Raw genomic sequence first — 26223 nt, forward strand, 5'->3', positions numbered from 1 at the left:
ACCCACCTGCAAAAAATCTGAAACCTCAAACCCATAGTCAAGGTCCTAAAATTCTGCCCTGATTCTGTCTATGGGGTGAAAAAGAGCGTCCAGAGCAGATGCAGAACGTGGCAGCACTAGCTGACAGGTGAGATGTTTCTTAGTCGTTCATGTGCCTTGGGTAGCTCTACCAGCAAAACATTTTAGAACTACTCTGATATCACTCTAGGTCAGAGAAAGCTCCAGGTCTGCAGTTTTCTTTTTGCTTCTCCAACATGGAGTGAAACGGTGAACAAAATTCATACTTCAAAGAACCAAAACCAGATGTGAGGTAACCCCGACAAATGATGCATTTATAACTCCCTTGTTCCACAACCATTGTGAAGTCATCTCTATATCAATCTCCCTCACTTTACGTTTTCAAAACTTGCTTTGCAGCCATCACTGACAGAGATAGATATATACTTGCAAATTAAAAGGAAATCTGGAATTTGGGAAGTACACAAGTTCCTTTATAAAAAACCAGCACAGAGCAGAGACTAGGAGCACGTCAGTTCCCATGCTCAAAGTTCACGGAGATATGAAAAACTAATTGCTTTATTAATCACATCCCCAGAGCTATGCTTTCATGGGTAAGACCCTGAATGTTCACATGGGCTATTCCGAGTACACAGGTGCACAAGGAAAATACTTCAGTGTTAGGAATGCTGTTGGCAGGCTGAGGGAAGGAGTCCTTGCCCTCTCCTCAGCAATGGTGAGGCCACTCCTGAAGTGCTGTGTCTCCACTGGAGAGAGGCCACTGAAAGGCTGTGAAGATGATTCACAGGCTGGAGCATTTCTCAGAGGAAGAAAGGCTGAGGGAACTGGGGAGGAGAGGCTACAGAAGTCCATGGGGGGCTTGATCAAGGTATAGAAATGCCTGAAGCGAGGGTGCCAAGAGGACAGAGCCAGGCTCTTGGCTCTGGTGTCCAAGAGACAGAACAAGACACAAAGGGCACAAACTGAAACGCAAGCGGTTCCCTCTGAGCAGGAGGAAAAGCAGTTTTTCACTGGGAGGGTGAGCAAGCGCTGGAACGGGCTGCTCAGAGAGGCTGCAGAGCCCAAGGAGATGTTCCAAAGCCATCAGTGTGGCCGTGGTCCTGCACGAGCGGCTCTGGGTGGCCCTGCTCGAGCTGGGGGCCGGGACAAGGGGCCGGAGCGGGCGGCGGCCGCCCCTCAGCGCCGGCCCGGCCCCGGCGGGCGGGGAGCCCTGGGCAGCGCCCTTGGGGCAGCAGGGACCGAGCCCGGCCCGGGCTCTGGCCCCGGGACACAGCGGGAGGGGCCTCGGCCCATCGCCCTCAGCCCCAGCCCCTTTTCCGTCCAGCGCGGGACTCACCCCCGCTGCTACCAGCAAGTGCCGGGCTCCAGCTGTTGCTCAGCCCCGAACAAGCGGGGCCTGCAGGGCAGAGACTCTTCGGCCCTGGGCTTTCCCTGGCCCTTGAGGCTGCAGGGACATTCCCCACCGGAGGGGCTGTGGGGCAGAGGCAAAGGCTGCGGGTGCTCCGCTCGGGCCAGCCCTGCTGAAAGCGGGGACGGGCAGGGCAAAGCCCCAGGGCCCAAGCAAGCGCTGGTCTGGAGGTGCTGGGAGCGGCCGGGGAGGCAGCGCTAAACGGAGGCATTTGAAGGTCTCTTCCGACCTTGATGAATCCGGGGCTCGGGGATTGCCCCAGGCCAGGTGCAGGACCTGGCCCCGGCCTCATTGAACCTCGTGAGGTTCTCGTGGTCCCTCTTGTGAAGCTTGTCCAGGTCCCTGTGCACGGCCCCCGCCTTCCCTGGTGCCCCTGCCCTGCTCAGCTTCCCGTGCCCTGCAAAGGTGCTGAGGGTGAGCTGGATCCACTGTCTGTGTCCTTGGGGAGGCCATTCAAGAGCCCCGGGGCATCTCTCAGGAGGAAGCAGCTCCCGGGATCTTTCTGCGCTAGAGCACGACAGAGCTGGAGTAGGACAAAGTGAACCCCAACTCCCAGCCACCCAGCCCCTTGCCCAGCTGGCCAGAAGACCAGGCCCTCAGTGGGCACTTGGTGGGGGCAGCAGGTGGCTCAGTCCTGCCTCAAAGACTGAGGAGGAGGGGGCCTTTGTCAACGTGGAGGAAGAATGGGAATCAGAGAGGGATCACAAGCTTTCCCAGTGGGGGATGTTAGGAGCTACCAAGAGGTCTCCAACTGGGAAGAATCTCTTGAGCAAGAGCTCTCCCAAGTCAGTAGCTCTGGAGAACTCTCCAGCTGGGATGAGTGCAGCGAGCAGCAGCTGGCCCAGGGAGAAGCCCTTAGCTACTGAGAACTCTCCAACTGGGAAGAATGCTTGGAGCAAGGGCTGTCCAGGGAGAAGTCAGTAGCTCCTCAGAACTGTCTGACTGGGAAGACTCTGTTGGCCAAGAGCTTTCCAAAGAGGAAGGCTCCATTGGCCAGGAGTTGTCCAAAGGGAATGGTAACAGACCGTCCGTGCAGTCCAGTTGGGAAGATGACAGCGACAAAGAGCTTGCACACAGCAGTTGGGAACATGTCAGCGTCCACAGCAATGGGGTCAAGCCCCTGCTGCAGGAGGAGGACGTGTGGGACAAACTGAGCTTTTTTGAGCTGAGTGAAGAAGAAGACAGAGAGCAGAGACTGGGAGTTTTTGCAGAAGATGGGCTCCCAGTGCCTGTCCCTCAGGAGGCCTGGGTTGAGCGTGAGGCAGCTGAACTGTGCCACCAAGTGCTGCTCTGGGCCTCGCCTCCCCACCTGGCAGCCCAAGGGCTCCTCAGAGGACACGCAGCTTCTCCTGCCTTCGAGGAGCAGGTGCCAGAGGCAGGGACAGAGAGCCCGGTGCCTGCCTCGCTCAGCTGCTTTCTGTGCTTTTCCCAGCCGGGAGCCCTCGGGCAGCGGCCGGCGGCCCCCAAGAATCGCCCGTCCCGCTTCAGGCGGGCGCTGCGGGCGCTGCGGGCGCTGCTTCGCTGCCCCTGCCTGCGGCCACGGCCGGACAATCAGTGACCGCTGCCCGCGCCAGGCCGGGCCCCGCAGGTGGTGGCTGGCCTGGAGCCTGCCCAACATCCTGAGGGAGCCACACGGGCTGCCTTTGCCTAGACGTGCCCATCCAGGCTGAGCAATCCCCAGCTGCTTTGCATCACCCCAAGGGCATCTCCCCAAGACCAAAAGTTAGCGATGTGGCCAGCCCCCAAAGCAGCACCCATGGGGGACACTTGGTGCCGGGTGGCTCAGGGGTGAATCCCAGAGAATCATCAAGGTGAGAAGAAACCTTGATGGTCGTACAGTCCCACTGGCCCCCCAGCACCACCATGTCCCCAGATATCCCATCCAGACAACTTCAACACTTCCAGAGACAGCAACTCCACCACCTCCCTAGGCAACTTCTTCCAATACCTGACCACTGTGTCAGGGAAGACTTGTTCTAATATTTAATCTGAACCTCTCCCGGGGGAATGGAAGGCCATTTCCTCTCATCCTGAAAGGATTACATGCTGGTCCTTTGGGATTGTATCCACAAGGAATGGGCACAGATGGGAGGTGGTTCTCTAGAGACATCACTGCATGACTGTGACTTAAATGATTCTTCCAAAACGGTGAAGGTTGAATTTAAGAAACATCAGTAGTAAGAAAAAAAGACCACAACCTCCCCACTCCCAAAAAACAAACAAAAAAAACCAAACCCCCAAACAAAAACAAGAATAAGATGAAGAATAAGATGAAGAAATAGTAGTAGTAAATAAGAACAAGAATAGGAAAAGGAACAAGAATAATAAGTTGAATAAGAATTATGAGAAGAAGAAAAGAAATAGTAGTAGTAAATAATAATAATAATATTAAATAGTTGTAGTAGTAAATAATAATATCAAATTAAAATACACATCCACACATCTAGAATCACAGAATGAAGGGGAGGGCCTTAAAGATCATCTAGTTCCAACTGACCTCTTTCCTATTTCTTTCCACCTCTCTACCTCCTCTTTCTTGGTAAACAAAATCCATATTAAATAAAATCTCTGTGTTGTCCTCATATGGTCTCCTTTGCACTTTCATTCGGGCAGAGGCATCTCTCCCTCGTGGGATCCTAACACCTGCGCAGGGTCCCTTCCAGCCACAAGCATTCCCGGGTTCTGCCAGCTCCTCGCTTCCCTTTTCTTCTTCCCTCTGCTTCGAGCTGGGGCTGTGCTTGGGAATGTCCAGCAAAGAAGCCTTTGCTGTTTGCTCTGGGAGCCCACTCAGCTTCGGGACCTTGTCACCTGCACCTGCACAGCTCCCCTGCGAGGCACGGCAGAAACAGCGCCCCGGAAGCCTCGGGAATTGCCCTCTGTGCTCCATGGCACACACTGCAATGGTCTGGAATTCCAGTTTCCAGCAAGGAAAAGAAGTTCCTGCCCTTTAAGGAAAAGCTCTGAAGGGGCTGAAAGCCAAGTGGAGCAAGGTCTTACAATGACATTTCACGACCAGCCTTCATAACTTAGTCAAGGGATGTTTTAGCACGTGGATTGGGAAAAAAATCAGGGGAGGGTCTTTGGCTGAGACCTGCCACGGGTAAAGAGAAACATTAGGAAAGAAACAGAGCAGGCACCTGCTCCATACCCACACCGAATCCCTCTATCCCCGGAGAGCTGGGTGCCCTCTCCGTGTCCCCCCTACCCTCCGAGGCACCGGACACCAACTCCAAGCCCCGGGCACCAGACACCCATCCCAAGTCGTTTTACCCCGGGGGCACCAGGCGCCCACCCTGAACTCTACCTTCGGCGGCACAAGGAGCTCACCCTGGGCCCCTTTACTCTCTCTACCCCAGGCTACCAAGTGCCCATCCCGAGCCTCTCTATTCCCTTTACCCCAGGGTACCAGGAGCCCATCATGAACTTGTCATCTCTCCAGGGGTTACCAGACGCTCATCCAAAGCCCCTCTGACCCCTGGGGGTACCAGGTGCCCACCCCAAGCCCGTCTACCTCTTTCTGCCCCCGGGGCACCAGGCGCAGGACAGCGCGGGCCGAGCAACCCCGCCAGCCTCGTTTGCCGCCTGGCAACCGCCCCCGCGCCGGCAGCGCTGGGCAGGAGCCAGAGCCGGCGCCGGGGCCGTGCTTGTACTCCAGGGCCGCGCCTGTGGTCCGGAGCCCTGCCTGTGGCCAGGACCGTGCCTGTGGTCCGGGGCCAGGCCCCCCCTTCGCCGCCCCGGGGCGGGGACTGCGCCGTGGGCGGGCGGGGCAGCGCGGCGCGTCCCAGGGCAGCGCTGGTCCCTGCGCCGGCGCCCGCGGGTCGAGCTAGCGTTGCGCGGGGCTGCGGCCGCCGCTCCCCGCGGGGCGCGCCTTGGAGGGGTCCGGAGTCGCGGCCCCATTATGGTCAGCCATGGCGTGGCTGCCGGGCGGGCTGGCCGAGCTGCGCTGGGGCGCGCTGGTCGCCCTCTTCGTGGCGGCGCTGGCCACGCTGGCCGTGTACCTGGTGCAGTACGCGCTGCTGGCGCTGCGGAGGGGCCGCCCGCCGCCGCCGCCGGCCCCCGCTCCCCCGGTACAGCGGGACGAGCTGCTGGAGGAGGGCGGCTCGGTGCTGGCCTGGGCGCTGTCGCGGGGCAGCTGGAGGCGGCAGTGGCGGCGGGCCTGGGTGGCGGCGCTCCGAGCCGAGGCGGCGGAGCGGGCGGTGAGTGCCGGGATGCAGGTGATGGATGGGCGGCGGGAGGGAGGGAGGGAAGGAAGGGACGGGGGGTGCCCGGCGGCGGCTCCCCCGCGCCCGCCGGGATGGGGCCGGCGCCTCCCGGCCGTGGGGCATCGCGCTGGGACGCGGCTCCGGGCGCTCCCCGCCGCCAGGAGTAGGCTGTAGAGACGCCGGGACTTGCTGCAGGGATATACCGGGTGTGTTCCTGCCCCTCCGTGTGTGTGTTTGTATATTTACACGTGTGTGTTTGGTGGCTGCTTGGCAGGGATTTGCAGGAGGAAGCTGGCCAGAGGCACGGAGTGGGCGCACGCATGGGAGGAGGGAAGGATGGGGAAGAAGGAAAACCCCGACCCCCGCAGCCCCCTGGCCGGGGCTCGCTCTGCCGATAACATTGTTCGGGCGTGGGGAGGAGGAAACAATGGAAACTTCCTGGCCTGGGCCTGCGGCCCGTCCTTCGGCAAATAATTCCCAGAGCTGGGCTTCCCCCGCGATGCCTCAGGCCCTGCTGAACCCGCGTGTGTGTGGTGTAACTCCAAGGGCTGGTGTCCTCCGAGCCCGCTGGATGGTGGGTGTGATGCTCAGGGTTTGGTCAGTTTGCCTGTAACGCGGGTCAGGGAGGATGCACAAAACGTGGCATTCCTTCTCATCCCAACCTGCCCTTCCTGAAAAAGGTGCAGTATGGCATCCTGCTCGTTAGTGTGTAATGGTATGCCCCGGTCTAAGAGGTGAGGAGGTTAGGTGAGGCTGTGGCAAGCTGATTTCCTTGTCCTGAGGACTGAACCCTTGTCATGTCAGTGCAAAATGCTGAGGATAAACTGTCTAGGAAGTGGCATGTCCCCGGGTCTCTGAATTTGCGTGCCTCTTAGAGCTAAGAGGTTCCTTCTTATGTGTCAGGGAGCAGCCTGGGGAAGAAGGAAGAGTGGGGCAACATGTGTGTGTGAAAGATAAGAAATAAAAATTAACACTTTCCAAATATCATTGTAAGTTGGACAGCGGAAAGAAAATATTTTGTCCGCCCTTTCAAATTGCATGGTGCAGTAGAGAAAAGAGTGGGTTGTGCTAAGAAATGAAGGTTTGCCCTGCACTTGTGGAAGAGAAGGGTCCAGACAGCTTGGGCACAGGTGCTGGGAACTGAAAGTAACCAGACACAAGTGGCAGCTTCCCATCCCTGACCAGAGGGCAAAGCCCCTCGGACAGGGACGCGCACACCCTCCCTGCCTGGGTGAGCAGCTGGAGCCGGGAGTTGAGCGCCTGGCTCTGCGGCGTGGCATTGCTCCCGCTGTCAGCCTCCCAAAACAATGTCAGCAGCACAGAGCTAATGAAATTCCTGCGTGCAAAACAACCTCGGGTGATGAGGGAAGTGGGGCTGAGTGCTCAGTGTGGGTAGCAGGTGGAGAATGCAGTGCTGATGCTTCTGAAAGTATGACCTCAATGCCCAAAGGCTGCCTTCTCCTTACTGTCTGTGTGAAGACTGAGTGGCTGTCATCACTGTCTGCCGTCACTGGTGAGGAGGGCTGGGCAGGGGAAGGCTTCTTTCCTCACCTCTGCAAGATGATATTTGGGGTTTCTTAGTTTTGGCATCGCCTACTGCAGCCATACTGTTAGGCCAAACCAAACAGACCTTTTCAAACTACAGCACTGATAAATCTTTGCTGAAGAACAGCAGTTTCACTGAACCCTGTTGCTGTTCATGGACTTGGCTCTGCACTGTGTACCTTGATATTCTACTACAGGGAAAGATGAGTTATGATTAGGCCCATAGTTATGTCCTAAGTATATGTTTTCAGGCTCTACCCTGTATTATGTAGTGAGGTGTCATGCAATTAATACATGGAAGTTTTGACATACATTTGCAATTCCAGGAACTTGACTGGCAGTGCATTTTTATCACTTGTTTTCAAGTGATGGGTTCGTCACCTAATGATGCTTCTTTTTTTTCTTCTTTCTTAGGATTCAGAGTTGCTCACATTTGAGGAAGATGACCCAGCAGAACCACTTGAGCTAGCAGTTAAAGAAGTTACTAGTGTTGTAAAGTCAGCTGGAGAGAAGGTAAACTTTGGATTTGTTGCCTTTCAGTGTACTTTGGGTCAGGAAATGTTTTATTAGCATCAGTGGAAGTTTTATTTGTCAATAGATCTGTACTCTTGAGCTGTGTTTGTCAAGGCAGGAAAGAGGCTTCCTCTCTAATGAACCTGTGCAAGCTCTCTGCGTGGATTCACTTCTTTAGCAAGTCATGAGCAGAATGTATTCCAGGGCTTCCACCAAATGCACAATAACCAGGGTTATGCCAAGTTTATAGCTACGTCCCCAATGAGCTCATGGAGCAGCCTTCTCCCCCACCTCCACAGTCCTGATGATGGCTCCCCATCCTATTGCTGAAATGTGCAGTGGGAACTTCAAAGAGAAGAAAGAAATTTCTCTTCTGGGACAGGCAAACATCTTTGTCTGCCTCTTGCTGTTTGTGTGGCTGATGATAGGTTTGCTTCCTAAGTGGGAGCTGAGTAAGGATCAGTGGAACAGGTGCAAAGTCCTGAGGGTGAAGTCTTGACTCTGCTGGACCCTGTATTTGGTGAGGAGCAAGTGATTTCTTTCTTCCTCTCCCACTGGGAGGTAGTTCAGTGCATGTGAAATTAAAAGAAGGCAGAACGTGGCTCTTGGAACAGTAAAAATGCATTAAAAGGGGAAAAAAAATCTATATATGTTTATTAGCAATGATAGCTCCTGCATTTTTGTCCTAGTGACTAAGTACTGGTTACATCTGAACTCTGCTCAGCTTTAGGCACCTGCATCAAATTAGCCTAATGCTCTTCTTTTACTTTTGCTTTGTTATTTTGCTTTGCTCATCTGATTTAGATGCTAAGCAGCTCTACTATGATTCTTTTGAAAACTATGCATGCTTATCTGCCTGATACACAACTTAGAGGCACACCCTGACTGGTGGCAGCTGGGGATTATTAACATGTAAAGCTGTTTGTGTACTTATTTTCTCTTTTTTGTAAAATTTATTTCAGTACCAGTGGTCCCTGCCCCAGCAGTGGGGCTGGAGAGACTGGACTTGGTAGGGCTGTAGGGTTGGCACAACTGTTACTAGGTGCCACTGGAAGATGCCACGATGGGAAATTGTAAGGAGAGAGCCCTGCTAGGTCTGAAGGTGATGTGCTGTGTCGTGTGTGAAGCCAGAACCTGAGGGAGAGCTGCTGCAAGTAAAAGCTGGCAAATAACAGCACAAAAAACTGGTGTCTTGCAGTGCAGTGTCTAAAATGTTGCTGGAAGGGACAGGCAAGGCTGGGTTGAGCCATTTCAGCATCTTAATCGAGCTGTTACACTGCAGACAGAAATCTGACATGGTTTCAAAATAGCTTAAACCAATAGAAGCACATTTTAAAATGTATTGGAATAAAACAGGTTCCCTTTCATACACTGGGTTCTTCTGAACTCTGCCATTTCCATAATCTTGTGCACAGCTGCTGGAAAAAGTTCTCTGAATCATTCTTACTCCTTCAGTAAAGGTACAACTTGAATATTTATTTGAATTACAGCGTATAATAACCTTAGAGTGGCAGTCTGGTAGCTACTTTTCCTTCTTCTTTAAATGCATACCTTTCTCTAAACACCTCAGGAGTTCTCTTACATGGTAATTGTCTCTTACATATTCCTCAGGTAATACCAAAGATCCCAAGGTGGTGTTTGGTTTTTTGGGGTTTTTTTTTTCGTGTTTTCTTTTCCCCTCTTGCTCTTGAAACTCTTAATGATTGCATGTGAAATCAAAATCTCTCTGCAGCTTGACCAAACTCAAACTTGTGACAGAAATTGGTGCTGCACAGTGCAGTGCTGCAGACATGGTCGGAATGCTGCTGGTTCTCAGCTTGGCCAAAGCTGTGGTGATAGGAACAGAGCTGCTCTGTGGCTGAAGGTTACACCACACTGCTCCTTGATAAAGCCTCTATTTATGTGTTGCCTTCACTCCAGTTTTGGGCCAGAGCCTAAATATATAGAATGAAGCGGCCTGTTTTCATTGTGTGGTATTGGTTGTTTTGTTTTAATAAACATTAGAAATATTCTTAGTCTTAGCTTTTTCTGCCAGCCTTTCCATTAGTGCAGTCTGTTTCCAGAGGACTTGAACTTCACAACAGAAACGGCAACAAAAAAGGCAACAAAAAATGAGGAGTCTCTTGCTGGGGTCTTGGCACAGAGGGTTTGAAAGGAGCAGGCTATGACAGAAGTCTCTCTTCTTTTTCTGCTTCATGCTCGAATGGGAAGGGGTAAAATTCCTTCAGACTGCCATTCCTTTAATGTCACTGCTGCACTCCTAACTGGGACCATTCCTAATTATGGACATGTGTTTATTTCTGATTATTTTTGGTGGGGTGAACTACCCTGACCATGATGTACAGTTCCTGTTGTCTTTTAACTCCTCATTTTGCTTCAAAAGCCATTTCAGAGCTTTGCTGCTTTAATGACTGGGGTTTTTTTTACAAGCCTAGATGGAATTATGGCCCGTGGAGATTTTGTCCTTGGCTTTTTTTAGTTTTTTCACTAATATAATCCTTTTTTCTCAATGTGTTTACTCTTCTTCCGTGGTGCTTGCTGTCAGTAAATGTATTATGAAGGGATTATATTTCCTTCCAGCTTTTGTTTAGCTTGCCTACATAAGTTGCTCCTTAAGTCTCCTCTTACAATGCTGTCCTGGCTCCTAAGTCTCTCCTATGCACCCTTTCTCAGCAGCAGCTCCAGTTAAATGCATGTTCTTAAACTTGATGGCTGAAGGGACACACAGCCCTACAGGGAGCTCTCACTATGCAAGGAGATGGCTTCTTTTTGTCTCTGAAAGTACTTTCCTGAGGGGTTTTAGTCTGCAGTCTGCCTCTCCTGTGGCTGCTTCACGCTGTGAGTGCCTTGTTGCATCAAGATCTCTCTCCCTGAGGTGCTCTCCTGGTGATAAGATGTCCTTTGTATGAGCAGTAGTTGTTAATTCTTACGCACACACACACTACGTAGTTTGTATTGCATTCCTCTCCTACTTTCAAGGTCTTTCAGCTTTCCTGTGGGATGACCTAATCTTCCTTTATGTTGCTGCTTCCCAGCTTGCTTTCCTGAGCATCACGTTTTCTTTCAGGTTTCTCTTGAGGTACATTGGACTTAAACTGTGCAGTATACTGGGTCAGTGCCTGAAAGACTATCTTGTAACCTGTTTCCAGCTTTCACCTCCCTGCTCGCTGTACTGTCCTCTCCTTTTCAAACATCCCAGTCCACCTTAATGGGGGAATGATGGAGTACAAGCTTAATTATTAGTGGGGTGAGCCTACAAAAGTAAGCAAGACAACATTATGATCTAATCCTCTTCAGAACTGAGTGCCTTCTCAAAGGAAGACATCGGGTGGGAGTTTGCTTCACTGGAGATGATCCTGGGTTTGGCACTGTCTTCCAGCTGCTTCTGCAGATGTGTGGGCCTCCTATAGATTTGTGCCACATCTGCCAGCTTGGCACAGGGATCAGGGAAGCCTTAGCACCCTGACACAGGGAAACTCTCTGCAGTGAATCACTCTCCAAGCTACCGCAGCACAAACTGGCAAACCTCTCCTGGGCTTTACTGTCTCCTCTTGGTCTCTGTGTCTTCAGCTGTGCTGTGTCTCAGATGGTTTGAAAAGACTTGCACAACAGTGAGGCCGAACTAGCAATTCTATTTCTGGTGTTGATTTATTTTCCCCCTTATGAAATATAAGTACTTCTTCTTGTCCTCGCACTGTTTGATGTTCACTGAGCTTGTTAGGTGGATTGAAAATTCTTCCTGTCCTGTCTCCTCGTACTCCCTGGTTGTTTGTTTTATTTCCTCTCTCCCCTTTTTTCCCACCTATTTGAATTTGAATGTGTTGGCCTCAAAGGAGTGGATAAATTCACACGTTCTATCAACTTCTGCTTTGTTTCTGTTGCTGACATTGAAACTCTGTCCTGCACTGAGTCCATCACTCACTCTGCCTCCACCGTGGTGTTTACCACCATTTGGAAAACTGGTTGAGGTTTTCACTGTATTTACAGGCAAATTCAGTTTGATGCTGGCTCCTAAAAGTTCACACCTACCTGTGCCTGGGTTAGACATTGCATTTGTCATCTCCCCTTCATTTGCTTTGGTCACTTGGTCAATTGTTTGGGTAAAGAGGGGGTGGAGAAGAAGCTGGAGAAACCCCTTCAAGAAATTAAGAAATTGGCTCTGGTAACCAAGAAGATCATGTAATTCTTCTGAACAGCTGAGTGTTAATGACTGTCAAAAGGAAGAAGTTTTTGACTTGAAAAATTTTTTTGTGGTGAGGTTTTAATCCAAACACACAGACTGTCTGTGTGATCCCTGACAAGATAAGTGTTCCATGCCAAAAAAAAAAAAAGAGCTTTCTCATAGTAGTACTCTGGGAGACATATGGGAAATCATGAGGGTCCTAAATCTTACAGTGAGATCCAGGCAACTTTCACTGTGTGGTTGCCTCCTGGTGAATTCTAATTTTCTTGTGAAAATGTTAAATATTTGTATTACTTACATACTACGGAGTAACCTCAAGTAACCTGCTCTTTCTAGAAGTAAATACCAAGTGCAGTAAAAGCAGTTTCCTTCCAGAAAACAAACAAAAAAGGCACTCAAGGCCTGTACTGCTGGGGGTTTTACATACATGTGGTGTGGTCAGGGCCTGGGGAAGGTGAAGAAAATCTTCCCCACCAGGGCTGTCAGAACTTCCCCCTGAAGTCACAGCCCTTCAGCTCAGGGAGGGAACCTGCTGCTGCACTTGGAGAGGGAAGAATAAAGAAAAGGGAAGGTGTAATGCACAAATTAATGGGGTGCCAGTGCCAAAACTGAAACCTCAAGGCAAGAGGACACCATGTGTGAGGAGGAGGAGCACCATGGTGCTTCTTGAGATTAAGCTGCTTCTGCTGCTACTTCAGGAAGGAAAAAACAGAAATTTTGCAGCTCTGTCCAGAGGAATTGCAAAGGGAAAAAGTCTGGATATAAAGGGGGAGGGCAAAGCAAGGGGAAGGGTTTTAGTAGCTTCAAGTACCCAAGTTTGGACACTTGGCTTTCTCAGATAGTCAGTCTTTCTCAAAGTGCAGTGCTTTTTCAGTCTCCTTTGTTCCTGCAGTTGTTTATCTGGAAGAGAATTGTTTTTAGGATAATTGTACTTAAAATTTTAGGTACATGTGAGCAAGTTGTGTTACAGCATCTGCAGCTCAGGGGAGCTGGGTGTCAGTCTCAGGCGTGTGGGGAACTGAGACCAGCCAGGTCAGGGAGTTTTGGCTACTGCAGCTCGTCCCATCATGGGCTGGAGTGGTCAGGGGTGAAGAGGAGGGGCTGGAAACAGCAGGAATAACATCCTGGCATTGGGGTGATGAAGTACCAGCTGTGTGTGGGGAGGGATGGCAGAGGGCTGAGGAGGAGCACGGGCACAAGTACCTGAGGAGGTGCTGGGAACCGATCCCCAAAGCACATGGAGAGAAGAGTGTTTGTGCCAAGGGAGGTGTGGAAGGGAGAAAATACCTTGGTCTCGGTTTCTTTGTGCTTGTATTTCACCTCACCCTATTTCTGCTAATGTAGGAGACGTGCCTTGTCCAGATGTGGGATCACAAAAGAGGGGTGGGAGGTGACCCCTCTGGGAGTCCAGAATCAGCTGGTCCCAGCTGCTGGGCAGGGCTTGATTTTTAAAGAGCAGGTTGTTATAAAAGCGTCAGATTTTCTAGACTCTAAATCACAAAGGTGTTGATGGCTGGGGATGTCTTTGGTGAGAGGAGTGAGAGACACAATGAGGAACATAAATGAAATTAAAGGGGAGCTCTCTTCCTATCAGTCCAGGTTCCTCTGTTTTCTTGTGGATACCTATCCTTCCTCTTTCTCCCCCTGCCAACCAGAAAGGGGTGCTTTGCCTGGCCCTCCCTTCTCCAGCTCTTTGTCTGTGCAGAGAAAATGAATTGGAGGAAGCAGGTTGGAACAAGGCGGGGGAAAAGGAGCAGAGCAAGGGAAGCTTCAGTGTTTTTCTTTGTGTGACTGCCATGGGGGAAATGGCCTACGTATTTCTGCTCTGGTCTATCAAAATCACCTGCTACACTTCTAAAGGAATGTCACTCAGCAAGGGAAGCAGCACTTGCAGTCTCTTTAATCACCTTCTCACCACTTGAGGCAGCACTGTAGATGAAAACAAAGCTGCTTTCTCTTCAAATTCTATCCCAGAATTCTGCTTCTCTCAGTATTTTGACTCCATCATCCATCCTGCTCCCAGAACAAAGGGATTCATCTGACATAAAGACATATTATTTTCCATTTACAAACATGGAACCACTCCTTTTGTTGATTGGATTAAAAATTGATGGGCGTCTGTACCTGAAAACCACAGTTATTTTAGTAGAAGTGGGGGCAGAAGGGGAGTAGGGCTTAGTAGATGCTGCTGGTAGAAAATTAATCAAGGAGACTAAAAGTCCAAACTCCACTGGTCTGGGCTTTGAAATGAAAGGTAAAAATCTATGTAAAAAACTGATTTAGCATCTCTTGACAAAATGCAGAAAGAAAAATGAAAGTTCCACCACCTGCAGTGTCTGTTTCTGTCCTTTACTTGGAATTAAACATGATTAAGAAACAAGTGGCACATGAAGTCATCTGCCATCTCTCTGGCCACACTTTTATGTTTTTTTTAAAGCATTAATCAACCACGTACCTGGCAACCTTGGCTCTTGGACATCCAGAAATTCCTGATGAATGGCTCTGCATCGCATGTGTAGCAAGTCCAGCTTGTTCTCAATGCCCTGAACTTCCTATGTGGAAAAAACGTGCATGGATGATAAAACACTGCATTTAGGATATAGAAGTGTCAGCGGTTTTTGCATCAGACCTGTCCTTTTTCCTCCTCTTCCCTCAAAAAAAGAGGGAAGAACCTTTTAATTTTAGAAGTCTTTAAAGAGTCACTGTGTCAATGCATTACTTTGAATGAAAGGAGTGATTCTCTGTTTCAACTCAGCTACAAGTAAAACAAGCAGCTGGGCTCCTTGTTCTTGTTAGCTATTAAAAATCCTTTATATTTTACTATAATACTGGGTGTTGGTGTTGATTGTGTGGGATTAAGGTCGGAAATCACTTCTGAAGGAATTTGGACTTTGGGAAGGGGAGAGGTGAGGGAAACTCATTTGTCCACTTCTAAGCTATAATTTGCAGAAGACATACCTGAAAGGGCAAATCTTACTGCTTGTGGGTGTGGTTAGGATTTTTATTTGTCATATCCACCTCCCCACCCCCTGCTTCTGTAATTAAGTCTCTACCTTAATGGATGTACTCAGGCCCTCGATAAAGCCCTGGCCATCCTTAAAGTGCACCCTAGAGAGCCCAGGGAGATGAAATGTATTTAAGGAGAGCCTGATAAGGATCTTCCAGGAGGTACATGATTCCTTTCAAAGCTTTCAGCTTCAATTCCAGTGCCCATAAGTGGAGCAGTAAGTGCACAAACACAATTTAATAGCACTGTGCAGAGTTTTTGTCAGACAAACCTTGCAGGGAATTATTTGTCTGTGCGTTGCATTGACCTGGTTCCCTTTGCCTGAGTCAGTGTAAGGAGGGCACAGCTGTCCTTGCCACAGTGGGGACAGTAACCACAGAGGGACAGTGACAAGCAGCTCTCCTCAACCAGCACATCTGTTTGCAAAATAAACGTGTCTCTGTGGTGTGATGAATAATTTCTGACTCCCACCCCATGGGCTTTCCTGCGCTGCCAGGAACACTCCAGGAATTTCTGCACACTCCAGGAATTTTGCATGGCAGCTCCAGCAGCTCAGTTTGCAGAGGGGAGGGAGGAAAAACTGTCCAGTGTTTACAAACTCAGTGTGATAACAAGTTAAATTACTGCTCCTAAAAGTGTATTGCAGTCAAGTGGCACTCAGACTTTTCCCAGACATTTAGCTTTGTCACCACATTTCAGGGCCTTTCTTGGTTTGGTCAAAGGCTTGAATAAATTCTTAAAGGCTCCTGCTCCTTCTTATCCCCCTGAGAACTGGAATTACGCAGACAAAATCCTCTTCTGTAGCAGCAGCAGGTTTATACCAAAGTTTCACATTTGTAGGATACCACTAAAGTAAAGATTGTTTGGTAAATCAGCTGTCCTGTTTAGGCTACTTAGCTCAGAGCAGAAGAGAGGAAGAACAAACATCTTTGTCTCCCTTTTGCAAAACTGCCCTGTGAGCTTTTTATTTTCCTGTGAGGATTTTTTTTTTCATAGATCTGTGAAATGGAAAGGTGTCTTTGTCAGGCAATGAGTTACTCTTGAATTAGGTAACAATACAAAAGAAGTTTGGGAAAATGCCATAATTTGCAGGTATTAAATTTCACGTACAGATTTGAACTCTTGAGGTCTGTGCTTTTAGAAGAATGTACAGAGGGAGGTAGGGACATGAATGAAATTGCTTAGAAATTTCCCACCTGTGCAACTTCTGCTAGCTTAAATTCCTTTCTTATTTTCTTTCTTGCCTTCAGCAACGCTTCTCAAGACTTAATTTATATTTCCCTTCATTTCCCCTCATCCTTTTCCTTTCTCCAGGTGGTTTCTTGCAATGTTGTGGGAGATTCTGTTAAATTCCTCGTTGCTGTCTCAGCCCCTCCGCCTGCAGCTGCCGAAGCTCAGTCATATTTTGTGAAGCTGTCCCCAGTCCACCTGCAGGTAAAGTCTTAAGTGTTGTTTTCTCTTCTCTTCCTTTTGTTTCCCTCTGGGGCAAGTGGTAAATACAGAAATTAAGCTGCCTCTTCAGGAGACTGGGGATAAGTAACATGTTGGGTAGACTGCTTGGGTGTACAGAACAATTCCCTTTTTTAACTGGCGTGCACTCTCAAAGCTTAAGCAACTTCTGCCTTCTTGGAGTGTCAGTTTGAAGTTACTCAAAAATTGGTATCATTCTTCCTGTGTCAAGCCTTAGTATGGAGTTTGACCTGCAGTTTCCTTAACAGGACACCAGAACACTCTCCAATAACTCTTTTCCTGTCCACAGCTTCAGGTCTATGTGAAAGACAAAGGAGAAGACGTGAAAGTTGAGTGGTTCCTCATTAACACCAATGAAATCAACTTTGAAATCCAGCCAGCAGTGCAGGAGGTCAGTCAGTAAGTTTTATTTGTTGTAATGGTAGAGCAGATGGGTCTCCATCCCCTTGGTCCAAAATGTGTCGTAAAGCATCTGCCATGGGTCACCCATCAAACACCTGCATCTCTGAAATCCAGCAGCATCTCTCAAGATTACTGAAACAAGTCTGTATTTGGCAGACAAATGACTTTGCAAACATCTTTCATCCAAATTTAAGGTGTGAAAAATGTCTGTTCTTAATTATCTTCTCTTAGAACACTTCTAAAATAATAAAAAAACCCCAGTTGTAGTGGTATTCCTATCAAAGCAATGACAATATTGCTCCTTCCCTAGTTTAAATCACTGTTGAAATCTGGCAACAGTAGATCAGAAACAGCTGTGAAAAATACAGTTATTTAAGGAAATAATGGATGATCTAAAAATATTTTGATGCTTTTGGAATTGCACCTTCTCTTTGTATATAAGCACTGATTCATTGGGGATTGTTTTACTGAGACATCCCCTGGAAGAGTTTTGTCTTGTGTGGGATTCTCTTCTGCCTTTGACCCTTCACAATTTTTTTTTTGGCACAAATGTGGTGATTTAACTGTTTCTTACAACTCTGGGGGAAGACCTGCTTGTGTTTTGTGAAGTTGTTTTCTTGACTGAAGGCCTTGTTAAAAAATAAGTTTATTGTAGAGCTGCTTCTAAAGACCTGTACTGAGTGAGCTGCAATCATAATAATTTATTACCACAGCTTTTGTCCATGAACATGGGAAACTCATAACAAGACAGACAAGCCTTTTGAAGTATATTTTAATGTAGGTTTTACCATGCACATGTAGCATATGAATGACCTTCATATGCTGGGGTGGCATGTTGATTATCCACATTTGAACAGTCATTAAATATTAAATCCTTACTGACAAACACAGATGACTCTGGTGCAGTCACTGGACTTCACAATCAGCTTTGTGAGAGGTGCCCAAGTCCAGCGTTGCAGAGTTGCACCTGTTAGCTTTGCCTGCATTTTTACAATGAGCCTGTTAAGTTCTTTAATAGTTAGAGGGCATTATTTTCACTTTGAAGTTTCTATTAGCACTTACAGAAGAGGAGAGGCAATAAACAAAGGGCTAAAGCCTGTGAGTAAGCTACACCTCAGCAATTGCTCCAGCTCCTAAACTTAAATGTCAGCTTTTGTGTCTTGTTTTTTTCCTCTCTCGGAAGCAACACTGTGTGTACAAATAAATACCTTTAATTACTTGTGATTATCTCCACGGTGGTTCTGTCATCACAGAAGCTGGGTATAATGACCCATTTTCTCTTGGTAATGGCTGGGTGAACCTGAGCTGTGTTGGGCAACCTGGCTGACTGGTAGGGTTTGGATTTACACCGGGTGACTTCACGTGCTGATGTGCCCCAGGCTGGCTGTGGTGTACACCCCTAGCCCAAGTCAAACCCAAAGTAAAACCTGCTGTCTTTATCATTTTGGGGTGGCAGTTAAGCCATTATGGGTTATCTTGTCGAGGGTGTTGTGGTGGGGAGTAGCTTTCCAATAAAAGGATGGCTGAGCTGACAGGAGGCTCTTTAATCAATCTCCTTTCCAAATAACTATGGAAACAGCAGAAAATACCTATGAGCAGGAGTCCAGTGACTATGGTTGCTGTTGTCGCTCTTAAATAACAGATGTCACATTAGGCTGATGGCAAAGCATGAGAGGCAACTGGGATTTTACAATTTAGGTAAGAGCAGGGAGGGAAATTACCTCCAAAACAGTGAAGACTAACCACAATTTATCTGCTTATTTAAGTAACCTAAGTAATGAAATTGCTGTTACTGAGGCTTTAGAAAGCCTAATTTACTTTGATCTTTATTAAAGTGAATGAGTATTATCTGTTTCCTTGGTGGTTATTTGAGGGCACATGGTGTAAATGCAGCAGAATTTTTGTGGGACTGGCCAATGCTGTTGTATTTTGAAGCTGTCATCAGAGGCCAGTTAGGTAAGAAGGCAGTAAAACAGAGATTTCTGTACACAGCATTCCTGGGATTTTTTGTGAAACACCCTAAATGTTTCTGTAACACCTGGGTAGTTGGGAAAGGGCTGTTACTCCCAGTCTGTTTGGGCTGTTGTGCAAGATGCACATCAGTGAAGTCTCTCGGCGTGGTATCAGATGAGAAAAGATGGATGGCTCCTCTATTTTTAGGTCAGATCTTTGTCTCCTACTTCAGTCTTTTCTTTAGGAAAGAAACCTCACTGAGATTTCTCCTGTGCTGCCCTCAGAGCTGTTGGGTGTCAGACTGTCCTTTCTGGGACAGTGTGATTTAAAAGTCTGTGCCCTGTAGGTAACTGAGCAGAAGAAAATTCCTGAGGAGCATGCTGTGGGAAGCAGGCATTTTCCAGGAGCACAGAGAGGGCAGGGACAGTCACTCTATTCATACACCTTAGAATTAATCATGTGAAGCTACGTGTGGATAAACAAAATCTGTGCTGTGTGCTGACCCCTCAGAGGTTGTGGTGCTAAGCAGAGATGGCTGTGAGAGTTTTAAATGGGCAAACTACAGCTCAGTGCTCCAGAGCAGCAGGGCTCTCTGTCCATACCCTGCACTTTACAGCAAGGTTGAAGACCTCCAGGAGATGCTGTAATATTTTTTTCAGTGCAGCACAGGATTAGTTTCTTCTCAGCTGTTGCAAGCTGGCATAACGATCTGCTTATCTGATGACCTGATCTGCTCTCTTAGGGGAGTGCAGAGCAGTGAAGAATCTTTAAATCACCATCATGAGATAAAAACTGTTAATGAAACTTCTGGTTTTGTGGATAACAGCTGTGCCTTCCTAACTCTCAGAACAGCATGACTTTTTCAGTGTTTAATTCTAGCTCTCCTTTAATGCATAATGGAGAAATTTAAGTAATTCTTTGCATGATCTGTTAAATTGTGTTGTTGGCAACAGAAACCATGTGTCTCTCTCTGACAAAGCTGATGTTTGATGGCTTTGGTGGTTTAGATATATACCAAATTAATTTTTGCCTCACCTTCTTCTGAGTTTTGAGAAGCCTGATTGTTTGTTTCCTCATAGGGACAGACAACAGGGACATGTGCAATATCTGAAACATTCAGAGATGTCTTGAAGAACCTCTTCAGCTCAGCTTCTCCATCTGTAGTGTTGAGTGTGAGGCCTGCAGATACAAAGGAGGTTCAGGTAACTCTCATTCCTTCCAAAATCTTTGGAGAAATGTCCTTCTGCTTAGTGCTTTTGTTATATATTCATGACTCACGAATGAGTAAGTTTAACAGTGTTCAGTGACAAGAAACAACTGGGACACATGTTTAGAACAACATAGCCCGTGGCAGTGGAGGCTCTGTGGCCGCACTTCCCGAGTGGCTCTTTGTTGGTGTTACAGCCCAGCTCTGCTTCCCTGTGTCAGTGTGACACAAGGATTTGGTGTTTGCATGTGCACAGTGCCCCTTGTCCTGGTTGCCTTTTGCAGAATGCACAGAACACGAGCCTTCTCCTTCAGGGCACAAGTCCTCCCAAACCTCCAAGGGCTCATGACCTCAAGCTGCTGGTGAGGAACATCGCGGTGAAGCTGAGTGATCTCCGTGCTGCAGGTAACACAGCCCAGGTGGTGCTGCTCCATTTCAGGCAGGGCTGGGGTGGGTTTTTTTACTTTGCTTTCAGGTGAGATAATGTGGAAGTTCTGGGTTAACAGCCTACTCTCAAAAGGTTTAAGAAATTGCTGTATTCTGAGAAATAGACTTCATAAAGTCATAGAATCAGGGAGTTGTTTGGGTTGGAAGGGACTTTAAAGTTCATCTCATTCCACCCCCTGCCATGGGCAGGGACACCTTCCACTATCCCAGGTTGCTCAAAGCCCCATCCAGCCTGGCCTTGGACACTGCCAAGGATGGGGCAGCCACAGCTTCTCTGGGCACCCTGTGCCAGTGCTGACTTAATGTATATTTTAGTTTATTTGAGTATTTAAACATCTTGTTCTTTTTGTACAGAAATCCATCATTGCTGAAAACAGATTGAAATGACCACATGTATAAAGTTGGCTGATTATTTTCTGGATTTTAGTCTTAATTTCTGAAAGTTCTCACTTTGGCTGTACCCAAGATGAGGGGCTCAAATCCAACTCTCCATTAGCTGCTGGCAATGACATTGGCTTGATTCAGTGTTACCTTATTTTTACAGGCATTTTTCTTTACATTTGAGTGATCTGCAGATTTATCTAAAACTCTCCTCCTGTATTAGAAACTCCTCAAAGGTGATCTTTGGTTGTCAGGGATATTTCCTCCTGATGAAGTACCTCTGCAGGTAAAGGAAGAAGGTTCCTCTTGCAAGTGGAGAATGAAGCCAAAAAAGAGGTCACTGCCTAGTGAAGTTCGTGTTGGGTTTGGAAAGCAGCACCAGGCCTGTCTTGCAAGTATTCAGACTTCTCCAAGTGCAGGCACGTCTCTGTCACTGATTGAGGCATGAGCAGGCACATTTCAGGTTCTGTCAGTGGAAATAAGATTGGAGGCTCTGTTATTTATGGCCACTAAACAATTCTGTAACAGTATTTTTAATGGAAGCTTGTGGCTGCTAAACTGGGCAAGGCACTAGTTTTGGATAAATACATCCTACTTGCTGTTCTCCTTTTTTCAGTTAGATGTAATAGGTTTCTGCCCTAGAGTCTTGCATAATGCTGCTTCACTCATCCTGGCTGGAAGTGATTCCCCTAAAAATCTCTGCAGAGCTTTTTTTTTTTTAAAAAAACAAATTATTTTTAAAGCAGTTCTGGAACTATGGGCTGTGAAATGTCCTATATAAATAAAACTATGCTGGCAACTGCAACCCTGTCTAGTGGAAAGTGTCTCAGCCCACGGCAGGGGATTTGAAATGAAATGATCTTTAAGGTCCCTTCCAACCCAAACCATTCTATGATTTGCTATTACTCTACAGTTTTATAGTGCAAACTAGACTTTCCAGAAGATTGGGTCTTTTTGCCTGCCTTTAAAAGTCATGAGATGAGATACCTTTATGTGCATATGGTGCATAGAACAGAAGATTCGCCTTCTGAGAACCTCTGCACCTTGCCTAAAAATGAGAAGAAGAAGAGACAATTCCTGTGCTCTGTTCTGGGAACACAGATGTTGGGAGGCAAAATCCCCATTTGCTATTCTAACAGGAGATGGAGGGATTTTTGCTGTTTCTCCAGCAGCTCCTGGAGTATAAATATTTGGAAGTGAGTATGAGAAATAAAGCTTCATAATAGGCTTTAACTGGTACATTTGAAATCCAGTGGGAATCCTGCACAGCTGGAAAGGTGCTGGCTTCTGGATGTAACTTGCTGACTTTTAATTAATATTCCCTTCCCTTTTCCTGGCCTTCCCTTGCAATAATGAATTGCCCTGCTGGAATTCAGGCTCCATGAGGGTGTGCAGTATTGCAGGGTAACCTGCACAGGTACACAGGGGGCTGGGGAGGGGCAGCTTGTCTGATGAAACCATGGCTGACTGATGGATGCTGACAGGGTTTATAGGAGCTCGTGGCTCTCCTGTAGATATCTTAGTTCAGCTGGTGAACACCCAGTAGCAGAACTGGTCTCTGCTTATAGGCTGTGCCTGTTTTTATCTCCTTAGTTTATGTATGTAAACAAAGATCACCCTAGATTTTGTACTACATGGCCCACAGGGAATCATTTAGGGCAAAAGTGATTTCTGCTGGTAAGGAAGAAGTAGTTAATTGTTCACAGCAGGGTGTCCAGGGCAGAAAAACTGCAATACCCTGTTGGATACAGTCAGTGTGTGGCTCAGGTGTGGTTCCAGGCAGGGCTGTGCAGAGTCCCTGCCCTGGCAGGACCTGCCTGCAGAGACACATGGCTGGGTGAGCAGAAACCAGCCCAGGTTCATGAGCTCAGGCTCAGCCTGCTGTGAAAGCAGCTCAGCTACTTACTCTGGGGTCATCTTGGATCCCAAATAAGCTGTGTGTACACAGTCCTATGTCTCCTCCAATCACCTTGCCAGGCCCAGGCTGCCTCTCTGCCTGAGACAGGGCTGAGCCACAGCCCCAGAGCATCCCCAGAGGATAACTGAGAGCTGCTGATAGCAAATACAAACCCAGATTCTTCTGGAGTACTGGGGGCAGCATCTTTTGTTTGCTTTGCACACAGTCAGTACTGAGCTTTTCGTGGCTTTCCTTGATCCTTAGGAAGTCTGGGTCTGAATTATTTCTGATGCTGTGAAAGCCATATTAAAGAAACTGTTTTAAGAGGAACAGATCTGGCAAACAGTTTCCCCTTGGAGCAGCAGTATAACTACTCCTAATATGCCAATTTGCAACGCTATCAAATTCCAAGATCAAGGCAGAGATAAGTCTGCAGCAGTGCTTTAAAACTTGTTAAAAACCACAGTGCACAAACCATCATGAATTAGCACTGCTGTCATCAGTCACTTGCCAGCAGGAAAAGCTTATTTTTGTGTCCAAATAAACTACTGTGACTGTGGCCAGGAGGAACTTAGAAAACTTCTGTGTTTTTAAAAACAGCTGAAAGCAGCTTTACTCCCTCCCTGCCTCACACCCACAACATCACCTGCTCACTGTTTCTTTGTCTCCCCATCTTTATGGATTGTTTTATGCCTGCACTTGGTTGCTTCATGGCAGGATTTAAGTTGGGCTGTCACATTTCACAGTGTGTAGGACAGTTCATAAGACAACAGTGATGCAATATTGACCTTTGCCATGAATGTCCTCGGTGTGCAAACCAGGGGAAGGCATTTGTTCTCTGGGAGAGTGAGAAAGTGTCTGCAAAAGCCTGTTTAAAGGTGCACTGTGCAAGGAAAGGGGTTTCTTTTCAGAAAGTGGCCTCTTGGTGATGGAGCATGAATAACTAGATTTTTCTTGCCCTTACAGGCAGCACAGACCTTGTGTGTATAGTTCAGTTGAATGACCCTATGCAGAAGTTTTCCAGCTCTGTAGCCAAAAATGCTGCACATCCCTTTTGGAAGGAAGAGTTTATCTTGTAAGTAACTTGCCTACTGACAATACTTTTACACTAAAGCACCTTTTTTTTTACTTGAACTGCGTGAGAGAAGAATGGCATTTTGAAACAGGTCTGTTCTTGGCGTTTCTCTGTGTGGCCTCAGAGAAATCTGGAGCTGGTTGGAACTTCAGGATATCTAATTACTCTCTGCCTGAATATGAGATACAGGTCTCTAGATGTTCCATGGTAGATACATGATTCTAGTACATGACAGCAGTCTCAAGCATAATAAATCACCTCATGCTTTCCTACAGTGCCAAGAAAGAAGTGTTAGCAGGGTTTTGAAGTCACTTTACTGTGAAAACTGCATTGAAGGGAATCAAATGTGTCTCCATTCTCTCCCCTGAGTGGAAGAAGCAAATGTGCAAAAACAATTGACCATCTAAAAGGATGGTGGGTATAACTAAAAAGGAAGTGTAAAACTTAACTAGATTTTCTTTCTCCTGTAGAACAAAAAAAGGGACTTTTGGGCAGCCTACATGGTGTTCTGTGATTCACAGAGCTGCTGTAAATAAGGTCAAAAGTGAGCAGTTCTAAAACTGTTTTCATTTTCACTTTCTAACAGCAGAGCAATAATGGCTTCTGTGATGCATGAGTTTGGGAAGGGGGGGAGTCACTGATGAACTTTCTTTTCTGAAGTATCACAAAGCGCTTCAGCCAGTGGGTCTGTGATTCACTTCAGCCATCTGTTGGTGGAACAGCACCCCTGTTCAATGTTTCAGAGCAGACAAGTTCCCAGCAGTTTTGGACAGGAAGTTTGTAAGAATAATACCCTTTTCCAACTGAAAGGGCTGAGAGAGGGCAGGCAGGATGTGATTAACTTGACTGGAATTTGGTCTTGACACTAGGATTAGTGCTGGGGTTTCTACACTGCTTTTCAGAAGTGCATGAGGTAAGCTTGGGGGCTTTTACAAATAAATGGTTAGGATTTTGGCAGGGTTTTTTGAACTTCTTCAAGTTCACACACACACTCCTCTGCCCTTTCCTTTCTTCAGAGCCAAAAATATCCTCCACTGTGAACACCATTGTACTGACCACCATGTCAGGCTCTGCTTCAGCTTCATGGCAAAGCAGCAGTAGTACCATCAAGGTGCTCCTTTCCAACTTCTGGGGTGCAGGAAGAGTGGGAGTGGCAGGGAAAAACTTAAAATCTGCTGCATAGATGATGTCCCACAGCATCTAATGGAGGTGGGATGTCTGCAGCCAAGATCACACCATCCTGAAACAGAGACATAGCAAAATGAAATACATGTTTGCATGCCCTCAGGGTTTTTGGCAGAACACCTGCTGAGAAGGTTATAAAATAAAGTTTTACTGGAGGGTTCCTCAGTAGGTACCCAGTTTGCTTCACTGTCTCTGTGAGACGAAAGGTTTTGTATCTGTTGTCTAGTCCATCTCAGGAAGTACCACATAGCAATTCTGAGAGTAGTTCACCTGGGTTGGTCCCACAGAAACTCGTTCTGGTTGGCTTGTAGCATCCTTGAGTCCTATTTTGGAAAAGTGATACTGACTCTTCTCCTTTAAAGCTGCAACTACTTTTGTTTTCCTTGCATCTGTCCTATTTTTGCAGGACACTTTCCTGCTTTGACAGGGATATTGATTGAACCTGTTCCAGCATCTTGACTTAAAAATTTGATCCTGCCAGGAGAAACAAAGCTTTTTAGTGTTGTGGTGTAGCAGTCAGACTAGGAACCATGTTCAGCTTGGAGGGCAGCGTTTGTCAGCTACTGGGGAGAAGAAAAGCCTCTGAAATTTAACAAATTGAACCTGTGCAACAGTGAGGGAGGCAACCAGGCCACGGTTTTCTGACTGTGATCTGTTTAGTCAGTCTTACCCACCTGCAAGGTGCAGTGTTTGGCTTGGAGAGGGCTGAGAAAAGCTGGGGAAAGGGGAAGACCTATGTGGGAAGGAAAATCTGCTTGGCCTGCAAAAACCTAACGTGGTTTTATTTCCTTCACAGTGAACTAAGTGCCAAATCAAAAGCATTGCAACTGCAAATAGTAGAAGATGGAAAGTTGGATAGTAAGTATTAAGACTGAATTATTTTGCATGATCAGCGTGTGTGAGCTTTGCTGAGTGTTGATGTAAGTCCTCCTTTATTTCTGGATGGCCACAGAGAAACTCAGATCCATCAGTAGTCACAGATGGAAGGAGAATGCACTGATCAGGTGCCTCTGTCATGCACTGGGTTGAGGTTACAGAGAATCTTTGAGTTTCTTTCAATATTGTCAACACACTGAGTCTTCCAGGTGCTGATATCCTATACTTTGCAGCCTTCTAAGCATCTAACAGATCCACTGTGAACCTTTTTGGTTTCAAGTTAAGCTTTTGAGTTCTTTCTCTGGCTGAAGGGGAATCATGTGGGTTAATCCTAAATCTTTCCTTTTCAAGTCCCAGAGACTGCCTAACAGTTCAGGTATAAAAATCACAATCAGGTGTAAAACACTCCAGTTCTGATTATGTTGGATTAAATATAAAACATAGGGGCTCAAAC

The 26223-nt window shown here is 47.4% G+C and overlaps 1 protein-coding gene across 2 annotated transcripts in view; it reads left to right on the forward strand.

Annotated features, from left to right (window-relative positions):
* The first annotated feature begins 5210 nt into the window (after nt 1–5210).
* The window catches only part of C2CD2 (C2 calcium dependent domain containing 2), a 31959-nt gene continuing 10946 nt past the window's right edge, over nt 5211–26223 (forward strand). The window contains exons 1-8 of one of the 2 annotated variants that reach the window (XM_032101074.1): nt 5211–5622; nt 7588–7686; nt 16191–16310; nt 16636–16737; nt 19781–19903; nt 20193–20313; nt 23600–23708; nt 25690–25751. In XM_032101074.1, the coding sequence (XP_031956965.1) occupies nt 5335–5622; nt 7588–7686; nt 16191–16310; nt 16636–16737; nt 19781–19903; nt 20193–20313; nt 23600–23708; nt 25690–25751 (1024 nt within the window). In that variant the 5' untranslated portion in view covers nt 5211–5334. The remainder of the gene's footprint in view (nt 5623–7587; nt 7687–16190; nt 16311–16635; nt 16738–19780; nt 19904–20192; nt 20314–23599; nt 23709–25689; nt 25752–26223) is intronic. The other variant, XM_032101073.1, reaches the window with a different exon arrangement.

This window comes from Corvus moneduloides, chromosome 2, assembly GCF_009650955.1.
Source record: "Corvus moneduloides isolate bCorMon1 chromosome 2, bCorMon1.pri, whole genome shotgun sequence".
NCBI classification, from domain to species: Eukaryota; Metazoa; Chordata; class Aves; order Passeriformes; family Corvidae; genus Corvus; species Corvus moneduloides.